The sequence below is a fragment of the Macaca fascicularis genome, chromosome 4, assembly GCF_037993035.2.
Source record: "Macaca fascicularis isolate 582-1 chromosome 4, T2T-MFA8v1.1".
Classification (NCBI taxonomy): domain Eukaryota; kingdom Metazoa; phylum Chordata; class Mammalia; order Primates; family Cercopithecidae; genus Macaca; species Macaca fascicularis.
This window is the reverse complement of record NC_088378.1, coordinates 134,918,950-134,933,164: the sequence shown is the minus strand read 5'-3', so window position 1 is coordinate 134,933,164 and position 14,215 is coordinate 134,918,950. Positions and strand designations below refer to the sequence as shown.

Sequence of the window (14,215 nt, the reverse complement as noted above, 5' to 3'; positions counted from 1 at the left end):
GGCAGGCACCAACATCTCTGTCCTGTGGGCCAGGGAGTTAATGAGGCAGATAGGCAGGGTGTGATTCCTGGGAGAGGCAGTAGAGCAGACATAGCTCCTGTCGTTTGGGGGCCTGGTACAGGAGTGGCCCCCAGGCCTCCCCGTTTCATCTCAGCTCTGCTCTGGCCTCAAGCAACTCAGATTCCCAGGAGGTAGAGTTCTGGGAGAAACTCCACACTGCCCAGAACCCAGTTTTGGCTTTCTTGGGCCGGATCCACCTGCTGGGCAGGGCACAACTGTGCAAGGACCACCAGCCTTTCCTACTGTCAAAGGGCTCACAAGCCAGAGAACAGGACCCAGAAACCTCAGAGTAGCATACAGCAGGCAACGACAGCAGCAGGAGAAACTTGAGGTAGACTTCAGAGTGAACTTCCAGGCAAGTGGTGAGTTCTTGGGGCATGTCAGCCAAGGGGGCTCTGGCTTAGGCTTAGCCAGAGTCTGATTAAGAAAAGGAGGGTGGGACTGGGCTAAGGGGACTCAGGCTGCTGAGTGAGAAGGGAGGGCAGGGGGAGAGAAGGAAGGCTGGGCAGGAGCTCTAAGAGAAGAGGGCTTTTTGGAACTGAGGGGGAGCAGGGGCAGAATGACATCCCTCCTTTACCCAGTGCCTACCGCATGCCAGGCACTGTTCTGAGCACTTAGCTCTTGTTACTTCATTTAGCCCTCACACCATCAGGCGTGTTCCCCAATCTTACAGAAGAGGAGACTACTGCATAGGGAGGCTGAGTAACTTCTCCATAGTCACGTAGCAAGTAAGTGCTGGAAACGGTGTTAAACCCAAACGCCGGTACCCACAGACTTAGCCCTGAAGTTATGCAACTGTTTACAGGAAAATGCGGATGCTTCCGGGAAGCAGGGGCCAGGCCCCTGAAGCCTCGCATTGCTCCCTGCCAATTCCTCTCCAGTAATAGTCCGTGTCATTGGTGGGTGTGGACCAGGAAAAAGTGACAAAAAAGGCAGTGACAAATGCCAGGAAAGTGGCTGGAGGACAGCCTTCATCCAGGACAGGTCCTTCATTGCCCCTCCTCCTGCAGTCCCAGGAGCCGGTGGGACCTGGGAGGGTGGTCGACATCAGAATTCACAGACGCCCCCTCTCCAGTCTCTCCTCAGCTGCCCTCAGGCACGTTGCTGCCCTGGGGCCCCAGAGACCAAGCTAAGTCCCCCAGGCTGGGGCTCTGCAGGAGGGACTCAGAGACTCCTTCAAACCTGGCTTTGAGCCTGCAGGAGAAGGGTGTCTCCAGTCCCCACCCCAGTGTGGGAGAAAAGGGGCGGGCAACTCCAATGAGGACTCCTCTGCTGTGTCTTGTTTGCTGCTGGATTCCCGGAACCTGGTCCAGAGCAAATGCTCAGGAAATATGTACTGAGTTAGCAGGCAAGCCTCTCTCCAGCTAAAGCTCCCGGGCCCTGGCCTGGCCTGCAGGGCGGCCAGTGGTGACGTCAGCCACTGGGCTGACTCTAGTATGTCTACACTCCATCTTCCAGCCAGAGTCCTCCCAGTCGGGGGCTCCCCCTGCCCTTGACATGTGGGACACAGTGGGGGTGAGGAGAAAGGTCTGACCGCTGGGCGCAGACTCCCCCATCCTGCCAGGGGCCTGCACAGCATAACCTAGAGGGCAGTGATTCCCAAGCTGGTCTGCCCTTCGAATTATTTGGGGTCTTTCAAAAACGCCAAAGCCCAGACCAACTATGTCATGTCTCTGGGGGTGGGACGCAGGTTTCTGTATTTGTGAAATTCTCCAGGTGGTCCCAACTTGCAGAGACGCTTGGGAACCACTGGGAGGGGCTTCACACCTTCTCAAAGCCCTTTCAGACCCACTTTCCCATTTGAACCTCAGATTAAACCTGCTTGTTTCACAGGGCAGGGTTTTGTCAAAAAATAGATACGTGTGTGTATGTATGTATGCACATATGTATTTATCAGATTATGAAAGCAATGTGTACTCCTTGCAGAAATTTTAGAAGTAAATTTTAAAGAAGAAAATGAAAATTATCCTAGTCTTATCACTTATAACAGTTACTATCGACATCTGTTTTATTTCTTTTATTTCCTTGCTTTCTTACAGCTGAGGAAACTGAGGTAGATAAACATTAAGTAACTCTCCCAGGGGCCAGGGGGAGAGGCTTAGGCCTGTAATCCCAGCACTTTAGGAGGCTGAGGCATGAGAATCACTTGAACCCAGGAGGTGGAGTTTGCAGTGAGTCAAGATCTCGCTCCAGCCTGGGTGATAGAGTGAGACTCTGTTTCTAAATAAATAAATAAATAAATAACTCCCAGGGTACTGGAGCTAGCAAGTAGCAGAGGCAGGATTTGAACCCAGGGCACTGATGGAATCCATCCCATGGGGTTGTCATGAGGTCTGCAGGAGCTAATGTGTGCCAAGGACAGGCATGTATCTGGGCCCACTACATGTAGGGGTCTGTGAGAAAAGGCGGCTCAGCAGGAACGGGGAAGGCGGCCTCTGGGGCTGACTGGTTTCTACTTTGTCCTTGTGTGTCTGAAACAGGAGAATGGAGCCCAATGCCACGTTCGACATGCAGCTCACGGCCACACCTGAGTGACTGCTCCGACTCATCTTTGCCGGGGTCTGTGGCCTTGTCCTGCTGGTGGGGCTGTAGGCTAATGGGCTCATGCTGCTGGTGGTGGGCCGGGACCCGGGCGCCCCCCACCCGCTCCACGCCCTGACCCGAAACCTCATGATGAACATCACGCTATCTCACCTGCTCTTCGTGGCCTGCGTGGTGCCTGTGCTGCTGCTGAGCTTCCTGCAGCACGACTGGTGGCTGGGCCTTGCCATCTGCACCATTAGCCACCATGTTCTGCACCTTCTATAGCGTGGTGGCCACGGTTCTCCTGCACCACGTGGCTGTGGCCCTGCCTGACCTGGACTTCCCAGCTGGCTGGGGCAGCTGCTTGCTGCTCTGTGGGGCCATGTGGGCCCTGGGCCTTACTGCATCCCTGCCCGACTGGCTGTTCCAGAGGGTGGCAGTGGAGGAGGAGACAGTGGGGGCTCCCGAGACCCAGGCCTGCCTCTTGCTCCTGAGCCCTGCTGGGACCTCCTGCTACTACTTCAGCCTGCTGGGAGCCCTGGCCTTCCTGCCATGCATGCTGGGGCTGGGCTGCTCTTTCAGCCACGTGGGCTGGCTCCTATGGACACAGCCCGGAGGTCCCATGGGAGAGAGCATCCAGGAGCATCAAGAGAACACAGCCATGGGCCACCTGCCTGCCACACCGGCTGCTTTTGTGGCCTCCAGCCTCTGCACCTTCCTGGCCTACTCCAAGTGTGCTGTCAGCCCTATCCTCTGCTTCTACCTCTCCCGCCCCTTCTGGGCAGGACTCAGGGACCTCTTCTGCAGGCCGATGATGGCCAGGCATCCCAGAGATGTGGGAGTGGCAGCCACAGTGATGGTGACTGTCCAGCCTGGCCATGACAGGGCCCCAGGAGGCCTGTGGGGCCTGGCAGGGGTCTAAGAGTATAGGCTGATGGATGGTCTGAGACTCAAGGGAGATGGGAAGACCCTTAGGGGCCTGACAGCCCACCCCCTCTATTTTACCAGTGGAGAGACTGAGACCCAGCGGGCAGAGGGCCCAACCAAGGTCACAAGGCAACTAAATGGCTCAGTGAGAGCTCACATCTCTAGGTAACCAGGTGGATCCTCCCACTCCACCTTCAGGCTCAGATACCTGTAGGCTCCACTGCTCTCTAATTGTGTGACCCTGAGCCTCTGTGTCTCGGTGTTCTCATCTGGAAAATGGGATGACGATAGTACATACCTTCTTCACAGGGTTGTTATGAAGATGAATTTAAACACATGTAAAGTGCTTAGAAAGATGCTTAGTAAGTGCATATGTGTGCTGGTCATTGCTACTATTACTATTTTATTTGTATTAATTCAGGGGCATTTGAGGTGAGTGGACAAGAGGAAGGCAGAGGGGCTTCCAAAGGCAGAGAAGTGGGTGGAGAATGATCTGGGGGGTAATAGCCTACGGTCCTTAATCCTGAAGGCCAGGAGATTAAGTAGGGGGAGCAGAGGACCAGCCACAGCCTGGGTGGTGAGCTCAGAGGCGGGACAGCCTTTCCTCTCTCTGCCCACCCCTCCAGCTCTGTTCCACACACTCCTCAGTCCAATAGCGGGACAAAAATCCAGTCAACCATGCAGCCATGAGTCTGGGACTGCGAATGTCTGAAGCCCTCCTTTCTTCCCTGTGGCTTCTCTTCCTGAAGCACCTGGGGCAGGGATCCCTTTCAGAGCCCTTTTCTTCTCTCCAGAGCCCAATTTGAGGTCCCCATCTTTCCCACCCTCGGTGCCCTCCCTCTGGCCTGCTCAGGGCAGGCCTCAGTCTTCTGTGTTGGCCTGGAAACCCGGGAGATTGTCTCTACTGAAATTCCCAAGACAGCATGTTCTGCTTAGTGACAGTGTTACCAGCGAAACACACACACACACACACACACACACACACAGACTCTGTGATACAAAGCTTGAGAAACGTTGGGTTGAACCAGAGCAAACTGGTCCCTTTGCTGTAGGACTTAACAGAGCCTTGAATACCCAAAAGGCCACTGAAACTCTCGAGAGGGAAGCACAGCAGGCAGGTTCCCAAGCTCCACGCCAGGGAGCCAGTGTTCTGTGGACCACACCTTGGGAAAGAATCCACTAGATGCTACGGTGTCGGGCACAGCAAAGATGCTCTTGGCGTCCTGTCCCGCCCCCAGCAGTGGCTCTGCGCCTCAGTCCCTCTGCCAGGCAAGCACCCTCTCCTGACACTTTCCCATGGCCCCTGTGGTGAGGTGACATGAGCTGCTGGTTATGGGAACTTCCCTCCTTCCAAGCTGTGACCCCACCCTGTTCCCACTCAAAGCGTATCAGAATGTAAGTCACAGGGGCATGTTAATTATAGGGACAACCGTGAATCAGCACCCATTTACTATAAAATCATAAGAAGTAAACAAGTCCCAAACTTTGGTATAATTAGTTCCAAATTTCTTGTGATGTTCAGGGTGGGAATGGCTGCCTGGAGGGCTAATCTGGGAACAGACTTGCCCAGAGAAGGGAGAAATCCCCTTTTGCTATGATCCCTGGTCCCTCATGGCCACAGGGATTTACATGTGAAGAGGAACAAGAGGAAAACAGTGTTTCCTGGGCACCTAAAATGCAGTGGGTCCTGGGTGCATGTCACGTACGTCATGTGCAACCTTATGTACTCGTCACTCTGGCCACGCGATGACCCTACAAGGGTGGGGGTGGGGGTGACGACCCCACTGCACAGGGGACGCCAGACTCCTCATGGCACAGTGACTCTGGTGCCCACAGATTACCCAGCCTCTGATGGCTTGGTGTCAGTACACCATGGTTGTAGGATTTCCTCGCTCACTGCCCGAGAGCAGGGGCACCCTTGAGGGTGCAATTCTGTGTGTGCATCTCCAGCATGGTCTCCAATGCCTGAGTGAGGCCAGGCACTCATGTTTGGTAAATACTTGTTGAGAGATGAGTGAATGAGTGATCAAATGCAATAAAGCAATCCATTTATTTTAGAGGAAATTCTGATGATGTTACTCACTTCTCTCACCTCCTCAATGGCTTCCCGTTTCACTCAGTAAATGCCAAAGGCCTCATCATGGCCTACACGGCCCACGCATTCTGGCTTCTTCACCTCTGCAACCCCATCTCTAGCACTTTCCCTTCCTGCACTCAGCTCCAGCCACACCTGCCCCGCTCTCCTGCAAACGCACCAAGGATGCTCCTACCACAGGGCCTTTGTACCTGCTGGTCCCTCTACTTAGAGCCCCTTTCCCGCAGATATCAGCGTGGCTCCCTGTCTCACTTCCTGGGGGTTCACCTCAACCATGACCTCCTCTGAGAGGCCCTCTCCAGCCACCTCATGGAACACATCACCCTCCTCCCTCATGTGTCTTTAGAACTCTTGCCACCACCTGAAATGATGTTACTAGCCTATTTATTGATGTGTTTGCTGTGTCTCTCCCATACTATCTGTGTGTGTGTTGTAAGCTCTGTGTGGGGACAGGGCCTGTGCTTTGTTCATGGCTGCATCCTCCATGCCTAGCACAGAGCGTGGCACGTGGCCTTTGCTTGTAAGTCCTACTGAATCAAACAATTGAAGGAAGCCACAGAGGAGAACATGGACCCTGTCAAACAGCAACGTCAGTGCTATTTTTCAGAGAAGAAAGAAAAACATCATGCTTTACTAAAAGAACCAAATTTACTTCAGTTTAAGGCAAATTCCACACAGAGACTGTCTCAGAGACGGGCACAGAACCAGACACCGTAGAAACACCACCACCATGCATGACAGGGAAGCGGAGGCAGGCAGAAGACGGGGGCCTGGCCCGCACCGGGCACGGAGAGGTCAGTGGGCTGAGGAGCTCCATGCGGCAACAGGGACTGGCATGCATGACCTGCTCCCTGAGTGGGCAAAGGCGGCTGGGTGGGCCCAGGAGGGAGATCCCCTTCTTCCCTACCTTTCCCACAGCAGGGGCAGCGCTCAGGCTCAGATGCCAGAGCCCAAGGCTGAAGGACTAGGGTGTGTTTGGGGTGATGGGATGGAACAGGGTGACACAAAAGCCAAGGCGGCCTCGGGTAGGGTCACATCAGTTAGAAGTAGGATGTGGGGGAGCTGGGCATGGGATGAATGACCCTCAGGATGTCAGATCTAAAGGAAAACGTGGGGCCATCTGGTCAACCCTCTTGTCATTGAGGGCCAAAAGGTAGAAGGGTCTTGCTTGGGTTCCCACATTAGGCAGTTGGGGGAGGCAGGGCTCAAACCCAGGGCTCCTGTCTCCTAGCCTCATGGGATACAGGGCAAAGAGCAGTGGCAGTGTGGGAGCATGGGGCTGAGCCACTCCTTACTCAGGCCTCCAGGTGGGCAGAGGCATGGGCACCGAGGGCCCTGGGAAGCCTCTGGAGGGAGGAGGGGATTCCTGAAGCCAGGAGTCAACCGTGGAAGTGCCTGTGGGCCCACACCAGGGAGAGGCCTCCACAGGCTGTGTGTCTAGAACTTGCATTGTACTGAGCTCAAGAGGCACCAGAAAGGGCTCTGTGCTGAGCAGCCTCCACTTCAGGCCCATCACATGGCTGACGGTCCATGATTACAGCACCCCGTGGGTCCCCGGGGCTCCCAATGCATCCAGTGTCCCTGGGAGGGGGCACATGTTCAGGCCTTCCTGCAAACCCATCAGCTTCATGGGGTTCACTGGAAATTGGGCACAGGATAGACCACAGGGCGGGGGTCAGTGATAGTAGACACCATGGGTGGATGGGACGGAGATGGGGGGCTGGAGGAGGCCGACCCCAGGCTTCAGGGTGACAGGGAAGCAAATAGGATTGCCGGGGGTGGGCGACAGGGACCCCCAATCACCCCTATTGTTTACACCTTCCTGACTGGGCTAGAGCCAGGTACTGGTGAAGAAGAGAAGGGCTAGGTCCCTGTGTACCCCGCTGTCACCTGTGCGGCCCTAACTCCCTGGGTCTGGGCAATAAGTGAGGCCAAGAAATTGAGGAGGGGGTCTTCAGAAGTCCCACCCCTTGGCAGCCTCCCAGGCACACAGATGTCCCAAAGGCCGGGCAGGCCAACTTCGGGGAGTCTGGGGCCCCGGCCTCCTGTTCACCTGGCCTCTCCCAGGCCCCAGCCACCTGCCTGCTGAGACCAGGTTCAGATGTGTGTGTGCAGGGGGGACGCAGGGGGCGTGCGGGCTGGGGACTGCGAGGGCGAGTGGGTTGGTGCTGCGGGTGGGGGACGTGGGCGAATGCCCTGTGCCTTCATGTAGGACACCAGTTGGTCAGGGATCTCTGCCAGCACGTCTCGGGCCAGGCGGGCCATGCTCAGCACGTGGTTGCCTGTGCGGTCCACGTAGTCCCGGAAGGGTACAAACTGGCAAACGGGAGGGCAGGGTCAGGCAGTGCCTCCTGTGGGACCCTGGTCCCCAAAATCTCCAGGCCTGGGGTTGCATCCCCACCCCAATCCCAGCCTCTGCTCACTTGACTCAATCCCCCCATCTTTGTGAATGACCTGAGGGACTGTATCCCCCAACTCCCTGGGTTTGGGCAGTAAGTAACTACAGTCATAGTCACTATTCTTTCATTCACTTGACAAATACTGAGCCCTAGTCCACACCAGGACACACCATGGAACAAGATTCTCCACCTCGGCACTAAGCACAGCACTCAGTAGGTGCTTCCAAAATACCAACTGAATCCCTGACTTCTGGGGCATGTGCCCTCCTGGGTCTCCCCCGACCTGTCCAGCAGAGCCCTCTCTCTCTCTGGCCTCTCTTCATTCCTTTTCTCTCTGGGGCTAACCTGGCCAATGCCTAATGCCAGGCTTCTTCCCAGAGGGTGCCCTCCATCCTGAGCGCCTCCTCCGGTTCACTCCTGCCTCCAGGCCTTGGCATGGGCTGGTCCTGCCTCCCAGGTTGTCCTTGCTCTGGTTTCCAGCCTCCTGTGTTTGGTCTCCACCCCTGGGATACTGGGCCCCAATTTTTAAGACAAGGGGGTATGGAGGATGTCAGTTTTGTCTTCTACATCTCCTGAGCACTAGGGCCTCCTCTGCAGGGGATGAGTGGGGGAAGTGCTTGCGGAGGGTGCATTCTTCCGCGTGACTGCACGGAAATTCCCTGAGGACAAAGATCTTTCTGCTCATTATATTTGCATCCTTCATGGAGATGCTTACATTGATTCAGTTAACCAAGCAATGCCCATTCTTGGAGAAGGCTGCAGCAACGCTAAAGACACTGCCTCGGCCTTCAAGGGGCAGAAAAAAACAGAACGAGGCTGACCACAGAGGCCTGGGGGCTGAGGAAGGGCTGGCAGAGGGTTCTGGCCTCTGGCTGGGCACTCACAATGTTAGGAGTGTGTCCCAGGTGTGACAGAGAGGGGCCCAGCCCAGAGCACAGCATGGCTGAGGAGTGACTCCTACTCCCTTCGGTGACGACTGGGGCACTTTGGGGCTCTTGGTGCCTCCCTCCCAGGCCCTTCCCCAGGGAAGCCCCCAAAGGGGGTGTGAGGTCCGCCTGGCTAGAGGGACTCTTGAATTTCCCGTGGGGCAGGCAAAGTCTGGGCTTCACCTGGACAATGTCGCGTTCAGCCAGCTTCCCCCGGGAGGAGATCCGCACGTCGTCACCATCCAGCTCCACCATGGCTGTGAGGGGAGCAGTGTCATGGAGGGGGGGGGTGAGATTAATGGTGGACCCCTGGGCCTGGCAGGAGAGTGGACTTGTCCTTCCATCCCGGGCCAATCTGGGGCTGAGACCATTGGCCCATGCCCCATGTTAGAGACGAGAAAACTGAGGCCGGGGCCAGTTTCACTGATCAGGTGAGCCTCTGACTTTGAGCCCAGTGCTTTGGCTCCCCACACTCCCCAGGATCCCAGGGCTGGAGGAGAAAGAAGTGACTTGGGGCCTCCTCCCCACAGCCTTGGGATGTGGGTGTGGGTGCACACCCAGATCTGACACACCCCTCGCTGCGCAAACAAACGCACCCCACACCCTGCACACTCACCCAGACACACACGCCCAGGCGGGAGCTCTTACTCTTTCGGGAGGGATCATTCCCAAGGGCCCGCAGCCTCTGGGGAAACATCTGGGGTGGGGGCAGGGGTACGTGGCTAGGGAAGGAAAGGAGGGGAGGGCAGCAGCTGGACTCACCGTCGAACTCTGCCTGGCCCACGCCGACGATAATGATGGACATGGGGAGCTTGGCAGCCTGGGAGACAGCATGGGGGGCAGGGGAAGGTTGGACCCATTTGGGACCCGGTTAAAAGGAAGGAGAAATCAGGGGCAGGGACAGGAAAGGGTGGGCAGAAAAGAAAAGGGAGAATGAACATGTAGAGACAGAGGAACACAGAAAAGGGGGGATGGGGGTAGGGAGAGGGAGGGCACTCAGATAAAAAGCAAGGGAAACCAGGCTGTGGCCCGGAGGAGAGAGGGAGGGTGGTGGGGGGAATGGGTCATAGGTCTGCTTTGGTGAGTCACCCCATCCCTTCTTACAGGGAGACCACTGGCTCAGAGAGCCATGTTCCTGGGCTTCCCCAACTCTGAGCCTCCCCTCCCACTCCCTTGACCTGGCCAGGTCGGCCTGGGGAAGGGGGAAGCAGTCCTAGAGATGGGTTAATGAGGGAGCCATCGGGGTCTGGGGGGAGTAGACAACCCACTGTGATTAAGAGGTGGGAACAGTGCTCAGCAGCCAGATCTCTCATGATCCGGGCACCCCTTCCACTCCCCAGAATCCACTATCCAGCACCGGACTCTGCAGCCAGAGGCCAGGAGGCGGACAAGGGCAGTGGGGCCCAGTGAGGGAGGGAAAGGAGAAGCCCCGCCCAAGTCACCTCCAAGCATTTCCCTAAAGTCAAGGAGGTAGGCACACTCCCAGGGTTCCCCTAAGGGGGAGGAAGACACCCCTCAAACTGCCTCCCCACTGCACACTCCTTGCTTACATTGACAATGGCCTCCTTGGTCTGCGCCATGTCCGAGATGACCCCGTCTGTGATGATGAGCAGCACCGAGTACTGGGAGCCGTCCTGCACAGCCGCTGCATTCCTGGGTGGGGCAGGCAGGGACTAAGGTCTGTCTGCCGGGCCTCTGGGCATGTTCCCCGCTAAACAAGGACCCTGAACACTTTGGAGGGTGACAGCTCTTGGGGGAATCTCTTCAGGGTCAGGGCTCCCTGAAAGGCAAGTGTGTGGGAAGAGACACCCCCTCCCACCACCCAGAGGCAGCCAGTATGGAAACGGAGGCCTTGTGAGTGCCTGGAGGCGGTGGCAGTGGCACTCACCTGGCCACGTGGGTGACCACGGGGGCGAAGTTGGTGGGGCCGTACAGCTGCACCGTGCGCAGGCTGCGGTGGTAGGCCTCCAGGATGCCGTCGATGCCGCAGCACGAGGGATTCTCCTGGTTGCCATTCTAGGGGACAGAGGGCGGGGAGGCTGAGCCCAGGAAGGAAGGACGGGAGTGCGCAATGTGTGGGAACAGAGCCGGGTGGGGAGGTCAGCAGGCCTGGGCTCCCCCAGCTCTTCTCTGGTGTGGGGTGGCGGGGCAGGGGAGGGAGCTACCAGGGCCCATCTTGAAGCAGCACGTGCTTCAGGTGAGCTGGGTCCAAACCTGCTCCTTACCCAGCTCCCTGTACCTGTTCAGAGACGCCCCAAGATCCCTGGCTGCCTCCCTCAGGGAACCTTGGGTAAACCCACTCTGCCCAAGTGGGTCTGAGCAACTCAGGAAGGAGCTGTGGCTGATCTGTCCACATGCATACTGGGCCCAGCACAGCACCCTGCACCCTCAGGCATGGGAGGGACGTCTGCTGTGCCTGAGTGTCCCCAGCTCATGGGAGCCAGGGAAAGGGGTGGCCTGTGCAGTCATCTCCACAGGGCCCAGGCCGCCCAGATGATGCCACGCTCCACATCGCCCCGGGGATCCACCTCATCCCATCTCAGCACTGACTCAGGGATACCCAACCCACACCACCTTGTCCGCTTTGCTGGGGCCCTGAGGGATGGGTCAGCCACAGCTCGCCTCCACCTCCGCCTGCGTCTTGTCAGGAACAAGGAGGCCAGAGCCAGCTATGGGCAGGCACTTCAGATGTGGAGGGGCAGCATCTGTGATCAGGGAAGGGGGTGGGTTTCTGGAGCCCCCTACACACAGCAGGCAGTCTACCCCCACTGAGGCTGAGCCTTAAGTCCCTGGGCTCAGAGGAAGGGAAATGTCCCCCCACCCCCAGCTTGTCACCACACCCCCAGCCTGGTCAGTCCTCTCTCCCACCAGCGGGACCTCCTACCAGCGGGAACTCATGGGACACCCTGCCATCGGGGGGCAGCTTGGCCCCGAAGCCCAGGGCAGGGAACATCTTGTCGCTGTCGTAGTGCTGGATGATCTCTCCGACGGCGGTCAGGGCCAGCGCGTAGGCATTCAGCTGGTAGGGACTCATGTAGTGCAGAGATGTGGACTGTGAGGGGTTCCCTGCAATACAGGACATGGGAACCTTTGACCATCTGGACCCACCAAGTCACCCTGGGTTCAGAATGAAGAAGGGGGTGTCCAAGGGCACCCCTAACTTTTATTAATCCTTGACTCCTCTCTTTCTTTCATATCCTATATTAAATCCTTCAGCAAAACAGATCCGGAATCCCTCCTCATTCTCTCCTCCTCCCCATACCACCATCCTCTTGCTTATAGGATGCAGCAGTTTCCTAACTGATCTCCCCGCTTCCTTCTGCCCTTGTGCCTCCAGCCCATACCCAGCACGGCAGTGACAGAGCCTATCCGCCTCAGAGAGATCATGCCTCTCCTCTGCCCAAAACGCTCAACGCTTCCACCTCCCGCAAAATGAAACCCAAAGTTCTCACGAGAACCCGCAAGGCACACATGAGCTGGCCTCCAGGTCATCTCCTACCCTCCTCCCTGTCACTCACCAGTCCCAGCCTCACCAGCCCCTCGCCATTCCCACCTCAGGACCTTGGCAATGGCTGTTCCCTCTACCTGGGACACTTTTCCCCAGATGTCCACATGGCCTGCTCCTTGGCCTCTTCAGGTCTCTGCTCAAGTGTCACCTCCTCAGTGTGATCTTTTCCAAGCAGCCTATTAAAAATTACAGCCTCCCCCAATCCTTCCTATCCTTCTTCCTGGCTTGATTTCCCCCCCAGAGCCCTCTTCACTATGAATATAGTCTATATTTAACTTATTTGTTCATTGATGAGAGGGAGTACAGCACAGATTGCCAAGATACCAATCCTATCTACCTCCTACTAGCTATGTGATCTTGGGTAAGTTCCTTAACCTTAGCCTTAGTCTCTTCACCTGTAAAATGACAGCAATAATAGTTCCTACTTCATAGGATTGATGTGAGTATTAAACAGGTGCTATCAATATTATGATAATGATCCTCAGTGTTATTATTACTAAGGCCCCTCCCGGCTCTGATTGCCCAGTGCTCTATGATGCTAGGACCTACAGCTATAAGAGGGGCTCCTGACACCTGTTAAGGGCAGGACCTGGGCATTTTTGATTGGCGCAAAAATGAGCACTGAGCACCCCTAATAGAGTCTAGAGCCCAAGGAAGGTTGTGATGTTTCTAATCATGTGAGGTTTGGCACTGTGATTGCTCCTAGTGACCCAGCCACAGGCTGACACTGGAGAAATTGGGAGGAGGGAAAGAAGCCAGGGCAGCCCCAGCCAGGTAAAGACCGGGGTCCCTGGGCTGGATCCTGCCTCCCTGAACATCACAGAGCTCAGTCTTGGCTGTGGTTCTCCACTCCAGCCTGTGGGTTGGACTGCACAGAGGAGCTGAGGTTTGATCCCGGGGTAAAACATCTCCAGGGCTCTCCATAGGCCCAGAGTACACACAACCCCATTCCTCCAGGGAGACTGGGTGTTCCTCAAGGACAAGGCTGTGGTTCAGAGCCCAGATTTATGTCAGTGGTCCAACCTGGGGATACCTCTGCCATCTTGGTTGTATCTTTGGTCCTCCAGACCTAGGTACCTCCTCTTTGGTGAGGAAGAGGCCAGAGAGTATGAGGATCATGGTCCCAGCCAGGGCCAGACACCACAGCCCTTAAAAGTTCTCTCCTCCCACCCTGCTCTTCTGCCCATCCCCCAACTCACCATTGGAGGCAGTGAAATCAATGGCCACAGTGAAGTTGATCTGGGTCCTAGAAGAGGGAGAACAGCAGGGGAGTCACCTGAGGGAGGCAGGGCTGTAGGAGAGGGGACAGTGCTAGACACTGGCTACCACCCTGGCTCTGCTGCTTGCCAGGTATGTGGCCTTGGTGAAGTCACTCATCTCTTTCTAGTTCTGGAGTGCTGAGATAGTAATGCCAGCTATGCTCCCCTAAAAGGGTTAATGAGCATCAGAAGAGTTAGGCAGCAGGAAAGCTCTTTGAAGATGATTGTGTTCTGTGTGGGCATGCGGCTATGATCACTTACTTCCTCCACAAACCCTGCCCCCTGGGCCCACCTGAGCAGGCTGGGTGAGGTTGAGTCTCATTGGATTGCTGGCTCAAATTTGGAGTGAGATTCGGGACAAAAACTCATTTGACAAAAAAGAGATTCAAATAGACATTATGCATCTCCTAGAGAAAGTATAGAATACCACCCATGAAGTTGTCTTACCAAAAAATTGAACCTGATTCTGATTGAGGCTCCAGAGCTGTCTAGTCAGTTACAGGAAATACAGGGGACAG

General features: G+C 56.2%; 1 protein-coding gene and 1 pseudogene across 13 annotated transcripts in view; one reads left to right on the top strand and one right to left on the bottom strand.

Annotated features, from left to right (window-relative positions):
- Positions 1-2,424: 2,424 nt before the first annotated feature.
- On the top strand, positions 2,425-3,633 carry LOC141410114 (uncharacterized; annotated as a pseudogene).
- A 2,601-nt stretch (positions 3,634-6,234) lies between these two features.
- CPNE5 (copine 5) overlaps positions 6,235-14,215 on the bottom strand; it is a 96,574-nt gene continuing 88,593 nt past the window's right edge. For 5 of the 13 annotated variants that reach the window (XM_005553155.4, XM_074038217.1, XM_005553157.4 and 2 more), the window contains 7 exons: positions 13,638-13,684; positions 11,815-11,996; positions 10,819-10,946; positions 10,481-10,583; positions 9,693-9,750; positions 9,114-9,187; positions 6,235-7,921 (listed from right to left, as the gene is read on the bottom strand). In XM_005553155.4, coding sequence (XP_005553212.1) covers positions 7,703-7,921; positions 9,114-9,187; positions 9,693-9,750; positions 10,481-10,583; positions 10,819-10,946; positions 11,815-11,996; positions 13,638-13,684 — 811 coding nt within the window. In that variant the 3' untranslated portion in view covers positions 6,235-7,702. Of the gene's footprint in view, positions 7,922-8,687; positions 9,188-9,692; positions 9,953-10,480; positions 10,584-10,818; positions 10,947-11,814; positions 11,997-13,637; positions 13,685-14,215 lie in introns of those variants that run through there. The other 8 variants (XR_012433839.1, XR_012433840.1, XR_012433841.1 and 5 more) reach the window with 4 other exon arrangements.